We start from the raw sequence: 18,188 nt of genomic DNA on the forward strand, positions 1-18,188 counted from the left end.
AGGGACCTCAAAACCCATCCAGTGCCACCCCTGCCATGGCAGGGACACCTCCCACTGTCCCCAATGTCCAGCGTGGCCTTGGGCACTGCCAGGGATCCAGGGGCAGCCACAGCTGCCCTGGAGAACCCATTTAATCTTTTCTGGGCCCTAAAGCTGCAAAAAGGGCAGGGAAAAAAGCCCTGCATTGAGATATCACAGACAGGAAGGTCCTGAGAGCTTTTTGGGTGTTACCACTAACAGCATTTATCAGTGACAGTAGTGTCACCCACAGGCTCCTCAGGCTGTCCCTGCCCCACAGCTCCACACAGAGCTCTGCTCTTCCTGCCCCAGAATCTGCCCTTTCAGCCACTTTTGCCATCCCCAGCAGGATTACAGGGCAGGAAGGGCTGGAGGCAGGGCCCTGGTTCAGTGAAATTGCTGCTTGCCATTTTCTAGTGGGATTGGTACAGCAGCCACACCACGCCAGGGCTCCAGGATCCTTGCAGAGGGGCAGCCTTGCTCCCCCGTGGCAGATATTGGGATATGTGGATATCATTTGGATATTGCTCCATTTCATTTGTTTATTAAAGCTGGGGCTTGAGCCTGGCTGGGGAAATGCAGATTTCCAGCAGGTTCTTGCCCCTGGCTGGGTGAGCCCACACTGGGCTCTCTGAGGGAGCTGCACAGGGCACGTTCTGGGGGATTTTTGTGCCCTACCTCTGTTCCAAACCCTTTTTCCTTTCCTCCCTGCAGGTCCAAGAGCCTGGCCCTGCACACGCTCAGGGTGAAGGGGCTGAGCTCAGAGGGAGGGACAGACGAGGACAGTGGGGACATCCCTGCTGGCATCTCCTTCTCCGAGCTCTGCCTCAGCCAGGAGCAGCAGCAGGAGCCCTGTGGGGTGCAGGCCAAGGCAGGGCCCCTGGGCAGCTGCCTGCTCTCACCGCACAGTGCTGAGCAGCCCCAGGCAGGCAGTGTGCCAGGGCTGAGCCCAGAAAAGGCCCTGCAGGGAAGGGCAGAGGCAGCCACGGGCCCTGTGCAGCACCAGGACAAGCTGTACCTGCACCTGAAGGAGAACCTGGGCAAGGTCAAGGAGTTTGTGATGGAGATGGGGAGGAGGATTCCCATCCCTGAGCAGTGTGTGATCGAAGGTAAGCAGATTGAGCCCCCCAGGGGCTTCTGTACCCACCCAGGGCCCAAAGGGGAGCAGAGACCCAGCACAGGCAGGGAGGAACAGCAGCTGCAGAAAACAGCAGTTCCCAAATGGAATCTTCTGAACCCTTCCAGCATTCATGTCCTCCAGGGACACATCCCCTGCCTCTCCCAGACATTTCCTTCTGGATGTGATGGGGAGTGGGCCCTGAGGGTGGCAGAGCCTCTGGGCACAAGGCAGGGCAGGAAGGGACATTCCCAGCTCCAGGCTGGGTTGGTTTGGGGCAGATTTAGGGGTCCTTCCTCATTACCAAGTTATTCATTCAGCTGGATTAGGACAACAAAGGTCAGGACCCTCAGGACAGCTCATTCCAACCCCAAAACTCCCTGAGGGTACATTGGAGTGAGATCCCCAATGGGCTGGGTTGGATTGGATCCCATCTCACCAGTGCCTGGGCTGCTTTAATGTTTGCTGCTTTCATCCCTGGTGGGTCTGTGATCTGCTCCTCTTTGAAGTGGATGGGTTGGGCTGGGCAGGGCTGGGAACCTCCTCCTTTATTCTCCTTGAGGTGAATCTGGGTGCATCCAACCCCTCAGTGGTGGCCATGAGCTGTTCACAGCCCAACCTTTCCATGGGCCACGTCGATCCCAGAGCAGCCGCCACAATGAATTTAATTTACTTTAATAAATTAAATTTCCAGTCACTTCAAACATCACCTTCTAATACAGCGGCACCTCAGCTCCAACAAGCATCAACTGAAGTTGATAAAAGATTTATTTCTTTCCTTTCTTAGTGGTCAAAAAATGGAAAAGCAGTTTCCACTCATAAAAGGGATATAATTCTTTATCTATATATAAGGGATATAATTCTTTCTCTCTATATATTTTAAAAGCTTATGCTTCTGAAGAATTTCCTAAATACCTTAAATTCCAGAGTTAGTAGTTGAAATAGTTATCTGGTAGAATTAAGGACAAAACTTGTGTTGCATAAAATTGCAGTGAAAACATGAGAGTGAACAATGTGGTTTTTGAAGTGCTGAGTGCTCTGACCCCACATTAATGAAATCCCATATATTGAGTATTTTTTTAATGTATTGCTCAGTTTCCTTTCTGCAATACCTCTTATGATACATCCTAGGCATGTGACTATTTCTAAATTCATTCAAACTATTGTAATTTCCTGAAAATCCTCAGCTAGCATTCCTAGGGAAATTCCTTGAGCAGGGACACATGTGCAAAGCACAGATTTATGGGGCTCGCTCTAAATCTGTTGAAGAAATGCAGCCCTGCTCATTCCACAGGGGACAGCTCTGTTAATATTTCAGATATTGCATAGAGCTCTCCAAAAACCTGCAGTTATTGCGCTTCAGAGATCCCCAAACTCCAACAGGGCCCACTCAAAGGCGTGTTTTACATTTCACCAACGTATTTAGCAGAGAAAAACAAGATTAGAAAACATTAATAAATATAGTTGGCTGATTTTATGTTGGCTGTGGGGGAGTCTGAACTGGAGATTTAATGTGTGAGACATGGAAGATATGAAAAGATAAGAACCCCAGAGCAGCCCCTCATGACACAGAGTATTTGGAGGAAATAGTGGCAGAATGTGTTGCAATAGTGCACATTTCCCAACCTTTCCTTTCCCTGCTCAGGCCTTTCCTGGGATTTCGAGTGGCAGCTCTGGGGGTCAGCAGGGTGTTAATAAAGGAGAATTTAGAAGAATGTCCAAGGGTGATGGGCCAAATTCTGCTCTCCTGGCCAGAGTTCCACCCCTGCTGGCATCTCTTGCTGCTGGTGTCTGATCTGGGGCAGCCTGTCTGGGAATGGGCAGAATTCCTCATTCCTAACCCCAGACTGGGGCTCCTCCAGATTGGGGTGTGCTGGTGAGGACAGGACCTTGGGAATATCCCAGTTTTCCTGCAGGACCCTCAGATCTGGGCAGTAGTGACACAGGGAAGGTGTCCCTGCCTGGAGCTGGAGGGGCTCCAAGGTCCCTTCCAGCCCAAACCATTCTGGGACTGCCTGCATTAATTAGAGCCTCAGTCTGGGGAATAAAGGATGAGAGTGGCTGCAGGAGTGTGAGGAAAATCAGAGACCTCCGTGTGGGGATAAATGGCCTCTGCAGCCTGGAAAAGAGATTTGCAATATCTCCAGTGACTGAGAGGATTAACTGAGTGCCTGCCCCCATCCAGGTGCTGCAGAACACGCCATGAAGTTGTCAGAGGCGAGCTCAAAACACACAAAATAGGCACCTCTGCTCTGCTAAATTGTCTGTGATTTGCAAATTGGCTTTCTTGCTCTTGACTCAGATGTTTGCTGTGTAGGTCTTACCCCTCACGGAGTATTTTTGCTTTACAGGGTGTGATTTGCAGGCTCCTCATTGACTTCTAAGCCCATTCAATTTATATTCCGTGTCCAAATGGATGCAATATTAACTGGAGTGTCAGATTTTACAGCTGGGAAGGGCTGCAGGTTAAGAAGTGTCAGGGTGGATCCATGAACTGTCTGTGACAGTTTGAAGATGCCTCGTACAGACCTTGAAAAATTGCCATGTCAGCCGAGCTGTTGAATGTTTACTGTTTTTGGCTGGCTGTGCCTTGGGCAGGGCAGAGCTGAGAATTGGGTGATGATCCTGCAGCAGGAGCAGTGCTAGCACTGGGCTGTGGGCCAGAGGGGTTTATCCTAAAGAAAAGGGCTGAGCTGGGGGTGTTTCACAGAGCAGACAGGCTGCAACACCAGGCTCACGTGCATAAGGGAATTTTTTTGGAATAACACTGCAGTCACAGAGGAGATTTGAGCTGGGGCAGAAAGAAGGAACCCAAACCCACAAAAATCCATTTATTGGTTCAGTTCTTACTTAGCTTGGAACCTTGTGCCCTGACCCACACCTCTGACGTACCTGATGCAATTTGAGGCATTTTTTTATGTCATGTTCATCACTTAAAGTCTCATCATCCTGGGGATCTTTTCCTCAAAAGAAGAGAAAAACAACAAGCCACCATATTTGTCAGGCTCTTCATTTTCATGGAGTTCAGCAGCGTTTTCCTCACCCATATTTTCTGGGATGGGTTGGGATGCTGTATTCTCCTGGTGGATCAGGATTTCTGATCAGGATTTCTGCTCTCCTTGTTTCCCACCCCTGCCAGGACAGTGCCTCAGAGCCATGGCCCTGTGTGTCCTTGGATATGGATATGGAATATATGTGGATATGGAATGGGTGCAGCCATTCCCAGGCAGGACCTGCCCAGCTGCTGGGTTTGGGCATGGCAGGGACAGGCCCTGATGTTCTGCTCTAGTTCTGCTCCAATTTTAGGTAATTTGGGTTAAAAGGCCTCTGTTAATGCCCAGAGCTTTGAATGTGGAGTGAGCTGCTGCAAGGAGAGCATCTGATGACATCTGTGTGTCAAGGATGCTGGAGGATTTGCCATCTCCAGGCTCCTTCTGGAAGGACAGACCCTGGGACAGCAGGGAATCATTTCCCCTCACTCACTGAGGCCAATCCAGCGACACCCAAGGAAAAACATGAAACCATTTCATGGGAACCATTTTGCAGCAGTCCCTGCTGGCTCTGGTGCCATGCAGGAGGAAACCCATCCATGAGCATTGCTGGGAGCCTGGCAGAGGGGGAGGCAGCAGGGGGAGCAGGTTGCAGCGTGCTGGCCCCCAGTGTGGTTGTTATTATGTTTTATGTGGTACCCAGGGCTAATGGGGACCAGATGGCGGCGTGCATGGAAAAGCTCATTGCTCCCCTGCAGTGCTCAGCCCTGCTCAGCCCTGCTGGATTCCAGCATTCCATCAGCAGCCCCTGATTGGGAACAGATGGGCCTCGGGTGCTGCACGGGGATCACAGGGCTGGGCAGGCTCGGGAGAGCAGGCCCAGGGAGCTGCTCTGTGAACATCGGCTGGCATTCCATCCACTGGGCTGGCATTCCATCCACTGGGCTGGCATTCCATTGGCAGGGCTGGCATTCCATTGGCAGGGCTGGCATTCCATCGGCAGGGCTGGCATTCCTTCGGCAGGGCTGGCATCCCAATGCCCCAGGGGCCAGGGAGCCAGGGGCAGGGCAGTGCCAGCGCTGGGGATGGCAGTGCCACAGCTCAGGATGGCAGTGCCACTGCTGGGAATGGTGGTGCCACATCTCAGGATGGCCATTGTGCCACCATTGGGGATGGCAGTGTCATTGCTGGGGATGGCGGTGCCACCACTAAGGATGGTATTACCACAGCTTACGATGGTAGTGCCACCACTGGGGATGGCATTGTCACTACTCAGGATGGCGCTGCCACTCCTGGAGATGGCAGTGCCACCACTGAGGATGGCAGTGTCACCTCTGGGGATGGCAGTGCCGCCACTCAGGATGGCAATGGCACCACTCAGGTTGGCAGTGCCACTACTGGGGATGGCAGTGCCACCATTCAGGTTGGCAGTGCCACTACTGGGGATGGCAGTGCCACCGCTCAGGGTGGCAGTGTCACCACTGGGGATGGCCACAGCTCACGATGGCAGTGCCACCACTCAGGATGGCAGTGCCACCGCTCAGGGTGGCCATCATGCTCCTGGTGATCCACCTTGTCAGACCAAGGAGAGATTCCCGGTGCCACAGCAGTGTTGGGGATGTGACCAGCTGTCCCCTGCTGCCCTCACCCACGTGTGGCACATCCTGGGCCCTCACAGCTGCCCTGGGAGCAGGCTGCTCTCCAGGTGGCCTTCGCCTGGCAGCTGGGACACTCCTGTGGTGGTGCCATCAACCACAGGGCTTGGACGGGGCTTGGAGCAGGCTGGTCTAGGGGAAGGAAGTGGGGGTAGAACAGGAACTTTGAGGCCTTTCCAACCCAGTCTGTGATTCTGGGATGATTTCATGGCTTCTGAGCCCTGGATTTGCCCCTTGGATGTGGAGTCTGTGCTGAGTGCCTCGTTTTTGGTGCCCATCCCCATTACAGCCCTGCCTTCTCTTGGTCTAACTCACACCTTGGCCTGAGTTATGCCCTGCACACAAAGTTAGTGTGTTAAAAACAATATAAAGCTGCACTTCTTGAAGCTGCTTGCTTTAAAACTTGCCCTCTCCTCCTATAAACGTGTTTATTGTTTGCATACTTTTTGTAACCCAAACTGAAGAGGTCAGGCAAAGGAAACTGAGGAAGCTGAAAAAGCTTAAACCCAAAATTTAAAAAGTTGCATCCATTTCTTATTGGTTCCATGTTTATGCATGGGTTTGATTCTATTCAGGAAATTTATGAGCATACTTTTACTCCTATTAAGAGATTTCATTTAATAGTAAAGGATCACCAATGTAAATCAAATAACACATTAATTGTTCCCAGAGCCAGTGACTCTGCACCCTCCTGGTTCAGCCCAGCATGTGAAGCTGGAATAGGTAACAATTAACAGCTCTGCTGACATTCTTCTGGTTATGCTTTGTTCCTTTTCCCCAGGCACAACCACTCAGTTGTGAACTTTAAAATTGCAACATATATTCCCTTGTTTCCTGCAGGAGGAAGGAGCTGTTGCTTATTCCCCTGCTGGAAGGCAGAGAAGCGCCAAGAGCTGGGCTGAGAAATGTTCCTTGGCTGAGGAACCTTTCCTTGGGGTCCTGATCAGCCTTCTGGGGCACTTGGTGACTCTGTGGGTGGGTTGGTGTCTCGTGGTGCTCTTCACATGTTCTTGTGTTTCAAAATCCTGTTCTTGTGGTGCCTGGACTCTCCTGCCAAGGCTGGGGAAGGAGGAGAACCTGGCAGATAATGAAAGGACAGGAGAAGATGGTCTTAAAGTGCCAGAGGGCAGGGATGGATGGGATGCTGGGGAGGAATTCCTGGCTGGGATGGATGGGATGGGATTCCCAGAGCAGCTGTGGCTGCCCCTGGATCCCTGGCAGTGCCCAAGGCCAGGCTGGACACTGGGGTTTGGAGCATCTGGGACAGTGGGTGAAATGAGATGGTGTTTAAAGTCCCTTCCAACCCAAGGCACTCCATGATCCCCTGGCTCTGCTGACATGGAATAACTGATATTCCCTGTCAGAGGTGGATCCTGGTGGCTCCTCAGGAGCTGCTGAAAGCTGCACGTAGCAAACGTGGGCTGCTGCTCAGCCAGTGCCAAACCCAGCACTTCAAACAGAGCAAGGCAGCCCCGAGGAGCTCCCAGCTCACCCCAGAGCCTGGCAGATGCTCTGGGAAGGAGCTTTCTGCAGTGGTGGTGACAAACGAGGGCTGCAGTTTTCCAGGAACCCTGTGCTCAGGCAGCCAGGGCTGTGCTTGGAGCTGCCGTTGGTTTTGGCACGTGTCCCCAGCGCCCGTGTGCTCCCCAGCGTCACCACAAACCCTGCTAAGCACTTCCTTGGGAGCCTCTCCACAGATCCTTGGCCATTTTTGTCAGCGTTCAGGAATGCCCTTCCAGCCCCCCAAGCAGATCCTCCCTGGTGCCTTTTCCCTCCAGGGGCTGCAGCCCTGCCCCTTCTGCCCCCAGGTTTCTGCCAGCCCCTGTGTTTGGAACTGGGAGAGCAATGCCTGTGTTCCAGGCAGGAGGAGGGACAAGCTGCCTGCTGCTCCTCACCTTCCTCCTCACGTGCTTTGGGGTCATTTTTAGCTAAGAGTCATTTCCCATCATGAAACATCAACTTTTCACACAGCTGGCCCCAGGCCAAGCCCGATTTCTGCTTGAGTGCATGAGTGAGGGTTATTGCAGCATCTGTGAGGGGTCTGCAGTTTGGAGCAGCATCTGTCAGCAGCCTCCTTGCACACGTCCTTGTGTGCTTCCATGTGCCCCAGGGTCCAGGATGGCCTCATTAACCCCTCTGGCTCCCCAGCTCCTCCGTGCAGTGAACAGGTTTGGGTGAGATCTGGCAGGTTTGGGTGATGAAACTCAAGTTTTGCCCACAGCCAGTAATCCAAGTGAGTGCCTTTTATGCCATGCTCCCAGAGAAGTGGATTTATCCCCCCTTTTTCCCTGCTGGGGGTGTTGCTCATGGCCCAGCCGTGCAGGGGTGTGAGTCAGTCCCTTGCTGTCCTGGTGAGTCACTGTGGGGAGAAGGGGAAGGAAGAAAATGCTCAAAGAAATGCTTGGCTGGAAAAATGAGTTGTGACTTTGGAGAAAACGTGAGTAAGCAGGGATGGGTTCTGGATCTCCTGACAAGAGCAGAGGCAGCTTGTGTGTCCACCTCAGACAGGCTTGACATGCTTGGTTCTAACATTTTCTATCTAATCAAGATGTGAATGCATAGAAAGGAAATGTAATAAGTTCAGTGTTTCATGTAAAGGTGTGACATGTGAGGAATGAGTTTACCAGAGCTACAAAAGGATGCATTGCCAGGACAAGGTGTCAGTGTCACAGATTGTCACTGAAAATGCAGAAAATCCCAAAGTGGGATGCTGGAACCTGCCCAGTGGAATATTTTCCCCCATGGCTCTGGCACCCCAGCACTGAGTTCCCTCTCTGCTTTATAGCTGGTTTTTACATGCCATGTTTGCCTTTGCAGATTCTGTTCAAAGCTGTGTGGCAAAGCTGTTCTTCAGCTGTCCCCTGAAGGGCCACTACTGCCTGTACAGCAAATCCAGCTTCACCCTGGTGAGCCAGCAGCCTCCCCTCTGGATCCACATCATGTTCCTGTTCCAGCAGGTGAGCCCACACCAGCCAGGGCCCCTCTGGGCTGCTCCTTGGACAAGAATGTTTCATGGTTAAACTCATTAAATGCACCCCTAACTCACAGCCACTTGTGACCCTTGTGGTCCCTCAGGAACTCCTTCCACTGAAGTTATTTTGTGCTTTATAAGTTTTTGTATTTCTGTTAAATACCCCAAATTCAAACTGGCTGGGGAGATTACAAAGTCTGGGGATAAAAAGGTGGCACCAAAGCACATTGTTCTTTAAAAAGTGGGACCAAAGCATATTGTTCTTATTGAGGCAGAACTCCAGGAGGCTGGAGGGGCAGAACCCACTGGGGTTTTACTGCAGAGGTTTGGACTGAGCAGGATTTGTAAATCAGCCCAGTGCTGTTCCACCACCCTTCAGGTGATTCTCCTGTGGTTAATATTGATTCCAAGAACAGCCCAGTACTTGCACAAGTGTGGAATTTCCTAACAGGTTACAAATAGTGTGAAACGAAGAGAGAGCCCTACATTCACACTTCCAGATGGAACAGGTGGGGTTTGAGCTGAAATACAATGTTCAGGTTCTTAACACACACGGAGCATTTCACTGCAGTTCATGCCATCTAAGGCAGCCTTGGGAGCCCCCAGGACTTATCCAAAATTCACACAGCGAGGGGAGCTGTGGATGGAACAGCCTGAATTGCTCTGCCCTGGGTGTTTTCCTAGAAATAATTACTTTTCAAGAACACTGGTCAGTTAATTTAAAAAAATAATAATGGAGAGCTCTACTGTGTTTCAAAACCCTTGGATAGAAATTGGGAAATTATTAGTGCAGGACAGCAGGATTAGGCTGGAGGGGTTTGCTCAGACAGAGGAGACAGAAAGTCCATCCAGGAATCCCACATTTGAAGGACGTTGCCCATATTGTGAAATCAAATATTTGCAGTATGGAAAATCAGATTTGTTGTGCGCTCCTATCTTGGCTCCTGCGTGTAAATGCATTCTTTAATTAAAAGATCACGGAGGAGATGGAGGAGAGGCACAAACATTCCCAGCCACAGGGCTGCTGTGTGAGCAGGGATGCTGTGACTGTGGTCACAGGGGTCCCAGGATGAGGGAAGAGATGAGAATGTTGACTCCATGTTTCAGAAGGCTTGATTTATTATTTTATTTTATATATTACATTAAAACTATACTAAAAGAATAGAAGAAAAGGTTCTCATCAGAAGGCTGGCTAAGAATAGAAAAAGAAGGAATGATAACAAAGGTTTGTGGCTTGGACTCTCTGTCTCAGCCAGCTGACTGTGATTGGCCATTAATTAGAAACAACCACATGAGACCAATCCCAGATGCACCTGTTGCATTCCACAGCAGCAGATAACCATTGTTTACAGTTTGTTCCTGAGGCCCCTCAGCTTCTCAGGAGGAAAAATCCTAAGGAAAGGATTTTCCATAGAAGATGTCTGTGACAGGATGCCCCACAGAGCTGGGGCTGTTGGGTCACTCACTGTGCAGTGGCCATTGAAGGGGAATCCTCAGAGCTGTGGGATGTGCAATAGGAGGAACTGAGGTGCTTGGTGTTGTGTGCAATAAGCCTCAGACAGCCCAGAGGAGCTGAGATGTTTGGTGTTTATCCAGTTGTGAGCCCGTGGATCCATCAGAGCTCCCCAGGGCTCACCCCTGGTTCTCCTGGCTGTCCCAGTGTGAGCACAAGATGCTGTTTGGTAACACCTGAGTGAACAAACACCTGAAGTCATTCCCAATGTTTCCTGCAGAGCCTGTTTGCAGAACCTCTGTCCATGCACAGCAGCTCTGTGCAAGTCCTCAGGGCGCTGTGGGAGAAGACCCAGCTCAAGGGCACGCACAGCTTTGAGACTGCCATGATCCAGAACACCTTCCCTCACCAGAAGGTAAGGGGGCACTTCCCTCACTGGTTAAAAGAGCAGGAGGACTTGGCCCTGCACTTTGGAGCCCTTTCTGTGTCCAGGGCTGTTTTGTGCTGTGCTTTGGAAGGTGCCCAGGCTGGTTCCCACCCCTGAACTGACCCATGTTGGGCACCTGGGTTTGGTCCTGCTCTCAGTCTGGAGCTCCAGGCTCAGCCCAGCTGCTGCTCTGGGGTGTTGGGAGCCCTTGGAAGTTCACCCAGCTAAACACTAAAAATCCAGCCCTGGATTTTATGGAGTTATTTGTCTGCACATGTGCCATTAGTTACCCCCATCAGCTGAAGGGATTGCAGCCCAAAGCTCTTTTCTGTCTCCAGGATTTCAGTGAATGCTCTATCCAAGCTATTCATCAGCTGCTTGGAAAAGGCCACTGTAGGATTGGAAAACAAATATCTATTTATTCCTGAGCATCTCCATCCAGCTCATTTGGATGAAATGAGTTGTCAAACATGATTTTACAACACTCTCTCAGAATATTGTGGGCATGGAGATGTCTGGTGGAATAGGATTAAATTACCAAGCCTGTGGCTGATTTAAAACCACAGTTTTGTTAGGAACACCTTCTGAACTCCCAGGGTGATGTGGTGAAGGAGTGGGAACGCTGCTGGGGCTCAGAGGAGTGGGACACCCCCACATCTGAGAGCAGCTTTGGGGCCAGGTTTGCTCACACACAGAGGAGCTGTGCTAAGGGTCTGAGCTGCTGTTGAACCCAGGCCTGGCTCATGCAGGGGCTTTAGAGCAGCTTTGCTGCTCAGCATGGCTTCACTTGTTTGGACTCAGATGTTTGTTAGCTCTTATCCATGTCACAGTCTCACAAACCCTAAGCCCTGCAGCACTTCACTCCAACAAACTAAAAATGGAGACCCATCTCTCTCTCTGCAAGGCCTTTTAAGGATAAACTGCCCAATTAAGAAATGACACCTCAATTAGTTTTACTTTTAACACAAAACCAACCACCCATGGCCTGCAACGAGGACTTTTTTATCCAATTACACAAAACCACCCAAACCCATGGAGGAGAAGCTGGAGAAGAAGGAGCAGCCTCTGCCCTACAACCTCCACCTTGCTTTATATCTATTACTGTATTCTAAACCCTTAAACTCTGAGTTTCCCACCCTGTGATGTCACACATTTCTATTCAAACCCCACACCCACAATCCCAGTTCCATCCTTCCATTTTGGGATCTTTCTCTATGGCCTCCTGGGGGTCAGTGCCTGGCAGCACAGAAAACCCAAAATTCTCAGCAATCAGGGCTCCAACACCTGAGAGTTCCCAGAGCTGCAGGGCTGGGAGGGGATCCTGAGATCCTGCTCTCTGCAGGGTCTGGGGTCCAGCAGGGCCTGGAGCAGGGAGCAGCCCTGGGGCTGAGGACAGAGGGACAGCTGGGACCCTCTGAGCTGCTCTGGCACTCCAGGTCCTCTCCTGGCTCTGCTCTTTGCTGCTGGATTGATTTTCTGTTTGGTTCTTTTATTATCACAGAACCAGAGCTTGTTCTGGTTTTGTTTACTACTAAGAGCCCGAGTTTGTCTCTAGTGCAATTCCCATTCAGTTTCCTGGGAATGAGGACAAGGACTGCCATAAAGAAGGTTTTCTTTAGCTTTTGCAATTCCAAAAAATCTGCCTGGAACATTCCCTGCGTGACCTAGTCCTTACTTTCCACAGCTTCTGTCATAATTGCAATTTGTCAATCTCAGAAGTTCTTCTCACTGCTAACAGGACCTCAGACATTGTGAATTATTGGACAAATTATTGTATTTGTTGGTGCTATTCCTCTGCCAGTAGGTCCAGGAAGCCAAATTCTGGGGGTGTGTTGCTTCATTAAGTACAGCACTTTTTAATTTGAAGTGTGTTGGTGCAAAGGCAGCATCAACATTGGCTGCTTTATTTGACACTAAGCTTATGCATTGTGTTATGGCAGAGTCTGAAATGCCTTTTCAGGGTGGGATGAGATGTTGGGAGGGAATTCCTGGCTGGCAGGGTGGGCAGGCCCTGGCACAGCTGTGGCTGCCCCTGCAGTGCCCAAGGCCAGGCTGGACACTGGGCTGGAGCCCCTGGAACAGTGAAAAGTGATAAATGTTTTCCAATATGGATTCTAAAGCATTTTCCAAACCTGGAGAGTCATGTGTGAGATCAGTGCTCCACTCCAGATGAATTCTGAGAAATGCCTTCAGCTGTGGTGATCCCTGGAGCAGCTCTGAGGGCCTGGCTCACACTGAGCTCGCTGTGTTCCACTGGGCAGCCTCTCCATGCCACAGAAAACACGGATTTCTCCATTCAGCACGGCTCGAGGTGTGCCAGGAGCAAAGCACTCCCAGATGTGGCTCCTCCTGGGCTGTGCAGGGCTCCTGATCAGAGCCCTGAGTGTGCCCAGCCCAGGGAGCTCCTGTGCCAGCCCCGAGCTGGTGCCTGCTCCTCGGGGATCCCTTTGTTGCTTTAAGGGCTCAATTAACATTTTTGATCTGTGAGTTGTTCTGCTCTCCCCTCTCCTTTCTGTTCAGTGGCACAAGGAAGGGCCACCTTGGGGCTCTCTGAGCCTCTCAGGGTGATGGAGCACAGGGATGAGATAAATCTCTCCTCTCCAATTTGGCTCTTCCCTCCTGAAGTGGCTCCTTGCAGGTTGTTTAACGTGTGCTGGGGTGCAGAGTGGAGCAGGCAGCTTTCTGCACTGATATTTCAGTGGGATTTGCTCTCTTTCAGGCCAGAGTTGCCTCATGGCAGCCACCACCAGATTTTTCATGGGATGGGGAAGCTCCCAGGCTTTCTGTCAGCCTTGTCCCTGTGTGCTGTCCTGTCCTGCCCAGCTCAGTGCCCATTCCTGCCCAGCTCAGTGCCCATTCCTGCCCAGCTGAGTGCCCTGTCCTGCCCAGCTCAGTGCCCAGCTCGGTGCCCTGTCCTGCCCAGCTCAGTGCCCAGCTCAGTGCCCATTCCTGCCCAGCTTAGTGCCCAGCTTAGTGCCCAGCTCAGTGCCCAGCTCAGTGCCCTGTCCTGCCCAGCTCAGTGCCCTTGTCCCTCTGCAGGAGCCATGGGAAGGGTCCCCTGTGTCCCTCTGGATTTGGGGCTCTGGTGCTTCCTCCCCTCACCAGTTTGGTTTCTCTCCTCCCTGCAGGACCTGGAGAGCGTTCAGATGCACCTGGAGGAGGTGAGGTTCTTTGACTTGTTTGGCTACAGCGAGGAGGCAGGAGCCTGGCAGTGCTTCATGTGCAACAACCCTGAGAAGGCAACAGGTACAGGGGGGTCCTGCCTGGGTGAAGCTCACTGCTCGTGCTGGGTGTGTGGCATGGTGGGGAAAGGGGAAACCAAACCTTCCAGTGGCTATTTTAGTTGGAATTCTCCATTAAAGTCATCTTAGGAGAGGGAGTCAGGCCCAAACCTGGTTTGGTGTGTGCTTAGAGGGACACGACCCCAAATCTGGGACACATTGGCACAGAAATAATACCTGGTTCCTGCTTTCTTCACTCTCAGAATTGTTTGCTTTAATGTAATTTGCTCCACAGTGCACATCTCCTTAGGGACATGTGATTAAGTCTTATAAAGGCAGAATACTTCAGTATAGGAAAAGAGGGGTGAGTGGGAAATGGGGAAACCAGGCTTTTTCCCAGGTCTGAGCTCCTTTTGAAGCTCTCTAGCAGGCAGCAGTGCAGAGGAATCTTGTTCTCAGATCCTTTCTGCCACTCTGTAAAAGTCTGACCAGTCCTGGCCAAGAATTTGGACTGTTTTGGCCAAGTGTTTGACTAATTGGCTGTTTCAGAGATTTATTCTAACAGTTAGTGTCTCTTCAGGCTGCATCAACCCTGAATTTAGGAAGTCTTGCAGCAGTGGCCAGCTGCTGCTGCAGGCTGGGCTGCCCCTGCTCACTCCGTGGCTGTTTGAGCATCTTCTCCTTCCCCAGCTCCCCTGGGACTGCAGGACCAGGACAGAAACCCTGCTCTGGGTTAAAACTTCATCTCCACAGAGCTCTCAGTGTGGTTTCCACCACGTCAGGGATGGTGAGCGATGAGGAAAACGAGACTCTTGCTTGAAATGTCAAAGCTTACTGAAGCAACTTTGGTCTGAATTTCCAAAGACATTTAAGCAGTCCAGCCTTGCCTCACTCCTGCTCTCCTGGCTGTAACTGTCCTTTTCATCAGCAGTTCCTCTCTTTGTCTCACTTTAAAAGAATTTCTGTAAGAAAGGCTCATTGTGAGTGTCATGATTTGCTTCTGAGCTCCAAAGGCCTTTGGAAAAACCAAGAAAATAAATTCCATGAATGGGTCATGTGAAAGCTGAGGAAGGCGAGGTGGAAGAGGGAGCTCAGTAGAATGAAAATCTGCAGGGAGTGGCAACTCCACCTTTGTGTTGGTGCTGCAGAGCTGTGGCAGAGTGGGAGACCCTGCAGGGTCTCTCTGGGTTCGTAGGATCTGACACAAGCAAGGATTTGGAGCTCTCCTTGGATTGGTAAGGAATTTAAAGGCTGTGAAACATCTCTTTTATTTTCATTCCAGAGTGTGAAAGACCCTTTGACATCTGAAATACTTTTGAGAGGCAAGAAAGCCACTTCTTCCTCTCAGCAATTCTGTTTAGCAACCGAATTCCTGTTGAAGGAGGAATTCAGAGGCAAATTTTTTTTCTATTATTGTTCTGCTTGGGTTTTGTTGCATTTTTTGGATGCCGTGGTGCAAGATGCCATGTATCCTGCAGACTTGGTCAAAGACAGCCTTAAAGCCTGGCCTTGCTTTGGGATGGGATTCCAGAGCAGCTGTGGCTGCCCCTGGATCCCTGGCAGTGCCCAGACCAGGTTGGACACTGGGGTTGGAGCAGTGGGAGGGGTCCCTGCCATGGCAGGGCTGGGATGAGATGATATTTAAGATCCTTTCAGCCCAAACCATTCCATGTTTCTGTGATTCCTGTTTGGCCGTAGCTGGGAGGCATTTTGGGGCTGGAAGCTGATCCTGTGTGGAAAGAACCAGTTAAGCTGAGGCAAAGTGGTTGATGCACCCACAGTGACAACTGGAGAAAGTTTGACTCCTCCTCATGCATTCTTGTGGTGCCAAAGCATGTCTTGTACAGCCACACTTCTGCAGAAGGGCTGTTCAATCACCCTGGATTGGCTTTTCCTGCTCTGAGGAGCAGCATTGCCACAACCCCTGCTGATCTGAAACCAATTGGACAGGAATTGTTCCCTGGACTCAGGGCAGGAACAGGAGCTCACACCGTTCCAGCACAGCCACCTGGAGGGCTGCAAAGCACCAGGATTCCTCCTGTTGGGACAAGCTGCCTGCTGGGAGCCCCATTCCAGCACAGCCCCCTGCACTGGGGGCTTGGCTCCAGCAGCTCTTGCACAAAACATTCCCCAAAACCACTGGAGAGCACTGAGGGAATTGAGGCAATTCCAGCTCCTTCCCCCTCTGGAAGCTCACAAAGCCAGGCAGGGATCCCTGGGGGCTGCAGAGGAGCCATGGGCAAGGATCTGGGATTGGGGGAAAACTGAGGGTGTTTGGGAATCCCTCTGGAAAACTGCAATTCCCTGAGAAAGCCAACACCACCTTAAGTTGGGAATAAATTATCCCTTCCTGCAGTGCCAGCTACCCAGAGAAACAAAGGAGCCCAGCTCTAATCCTCACTGGGGAATCAGCAAAAGTGGCATCCAGCAATGTGCTCCTTCCAGGTTTTCAGCAAAACCCAACGTGGTGATTAATGGAAGAGACTGAATCCATATTCCCCGAGGTTAATTGCATTTATCTGCCACACATTCCATTCTTTCAAGTTCACAGGGGTTTATTATCACTGAGATCATTCATGAATTCTTGTGGAGGATTTTATGTTTCATCAAATTCAAGATTTAAAGCTTTGGGTTTTGTCTGTCTCAAGTTCATCTTAGAAGGGTTTGGAGGGTTTTTAACTTTTTATTCAGTACCCAAACTGCTTAGAGCTGGATGTGTTGTAGGTCTGCAAAGAAAGCAAGATGGAAAGTAGAAAATTCCAACAGACACATCAACGGGAACTACTCAGGGTTAAACTGGAGTCAGTGTGTCTAAATTGAGATGATTTAAGAAAAAATAGGTGTTTCAAGACCTTTGGATATTTCATGACCTTTTCAAACTGAAAGGGGAGAGATTTAGAGGGATGTTGGACAGGAGCTGTTCCCTGTGAGTGAAAGCTTTCCCACCATGAGGATACCAAGCCTGCCCAGAGATGTTGTGGAGATTTTTCAAGTCCCACGTGGATAAATCCTACCCAGTCTGACCCCGTGGGTGACCCTGCTTGGAGCTGGAGCAGAGACCCCTGGAGCTGCCTCCCAGCTGAGCTATTCTGGGATTCTGTGAAGCCAACCGCAAGGAAAATAAGCAGAAGGACTTAGAAAAACATTGGAAAGGAGCTTTATTCTTATCTTGCTTGAATCTCTCTCTCCTAATGAGCCCCTCAGACGCGCTGGCATCGGATTCATTAGGGCCACTTTGGAAGCTGCCTCCAGAACTCCCCCAGCTCCTCTGTGCACACACAGGAGAGTCCTCTGGTAGCACTGCCTAAAGCCACTGGCTCCTTACAGACATCAACATTTCTTAGCAAGTCCTGGGTTTGAAAGATTTTGGCCATAAAAATTCACTTTAGGCCAAAATTGCACATTCACTTCCCTTCTCATGACCACAAACTATCTCAGTATCATCTGGTCCCTGAGCCTTTTGTGCTTTACCCCTCCTGGCTTGGTTCAAGCATGTTCCTATGGCTCTGGAAGGGGATTGAAGATGTTCCTGTGGAGCCAGGAGCCAGGCAGGGAACAATATTTAACAAATTACAAAGTTTTTAGTACGGGGGACACTAAAGTGTGGTTCTGTCCCACTAAAGTGTGGGGGGGGAGAGGGTGCATCCCCAAAGCAGCCTCTTGGGGAATGCATCCCCTTTTGCAGTGACAATATCCATACAGGGAGAAAGCAACCCTGTGCTTTAGTGTGCCCCATGCCAGGCTGGGTGCTGTGATGGGGCTGGCACAGAAATACCCAAATGGCTCTGGAGCCAGGGCTGCAGTGGGGCAGAGCACGGCCTGCTCCTCCTGTGGCACCCACAGCTGCAGCTCCCCCGGCCCTGAGGCTCTGCCAGCCCCTTCTCATTCATCCAGCTCCTTCCAGGCGCTCCCTGCCTGCAGAGACAGAAATATTTATGGTCTTTCCTGAGGAAATTGCACGAGTGCACACTGCACCCCCCGCCAGCCTCGCTGCCAAGGAAAACAGCGCTGGGGGAAGGACACGTCCTTCACGTCCTTTATCTACAGCTATGCCTCGTCCTGGCCTTGCTGTGCCCCCTTCCAGACAGGGGCTGGGTGCCCAGGAGGCCATAAAGGCATTGGCACTGCCTTGGGTGGCACTTGGGCACAGCTTTGGGCTCGGGAGCTGCCCATGGCAGCGAAGGCTTTCAAGGAAAAGCAGGGCTGGAGGGACAGGGGGCTGGGAGAGCAGCCAGCCAGGGATCACTGCCCCTCTGACAGATGCTGGGATGGGCTCCAAGGCAAACACCCCGTCCAAAACATCCCTGCTCAGACTGCCTGTGCACTGCCCTCTGGT

The 18,188-nt window shown here is 51.1% G+C and overlaps 1 protein-coding gene across 3 annotated transcripts in view; it reads left to right on the plus strand.

Moving 5' to 3' along the window:
- VEPH1 (ventricular zone expressed PH domain containing 1) overlaps positions 1-18,188 on the plus strand; it is a 61,009-nt gene that overhangs the window by 40,315 nt on the left and 2,506 nt on the right. For all 3 annotated transcript variants that reach the window (XM_074547542.1, XM_074547543.1, XM_074547541.1), the window contains 4 exons: positions 733-1,127; positions 8,598-8,737; positions 10,485-10,619; positions 13,760-13,877. In XM_074547542.1, coding sequence (XP_074403643.1) covers positions 733-1,127; positions 8,598-8,737; positions 10,485-10,619; positions 13,760-13,877 — 788 coding nt within the window. The remainder of the gene's footprint in view (positions 1-732; positions 1,128-8,597; positions 8,738-10,484; positions 10,620-13,759; positions 13,878-18,188) is intronic.

The sequence above is a fragment of the Zonotrichia albicollis genome, chromosome 9 (assembly GCF_047830755.1).
Source record: "Zonotrichia albicollis isolate bZonAlb1 chromosome 9, bZonAlb1.hap1, whole genome shotgun sequence".
In the NCBI taxonomy this organism is placed as follows: Eukaryota; Metazoa; Chordata; class Aves; order Passeriformes; family Passerellidae; genus Zonotrichia; species Zonotrichia albicollis.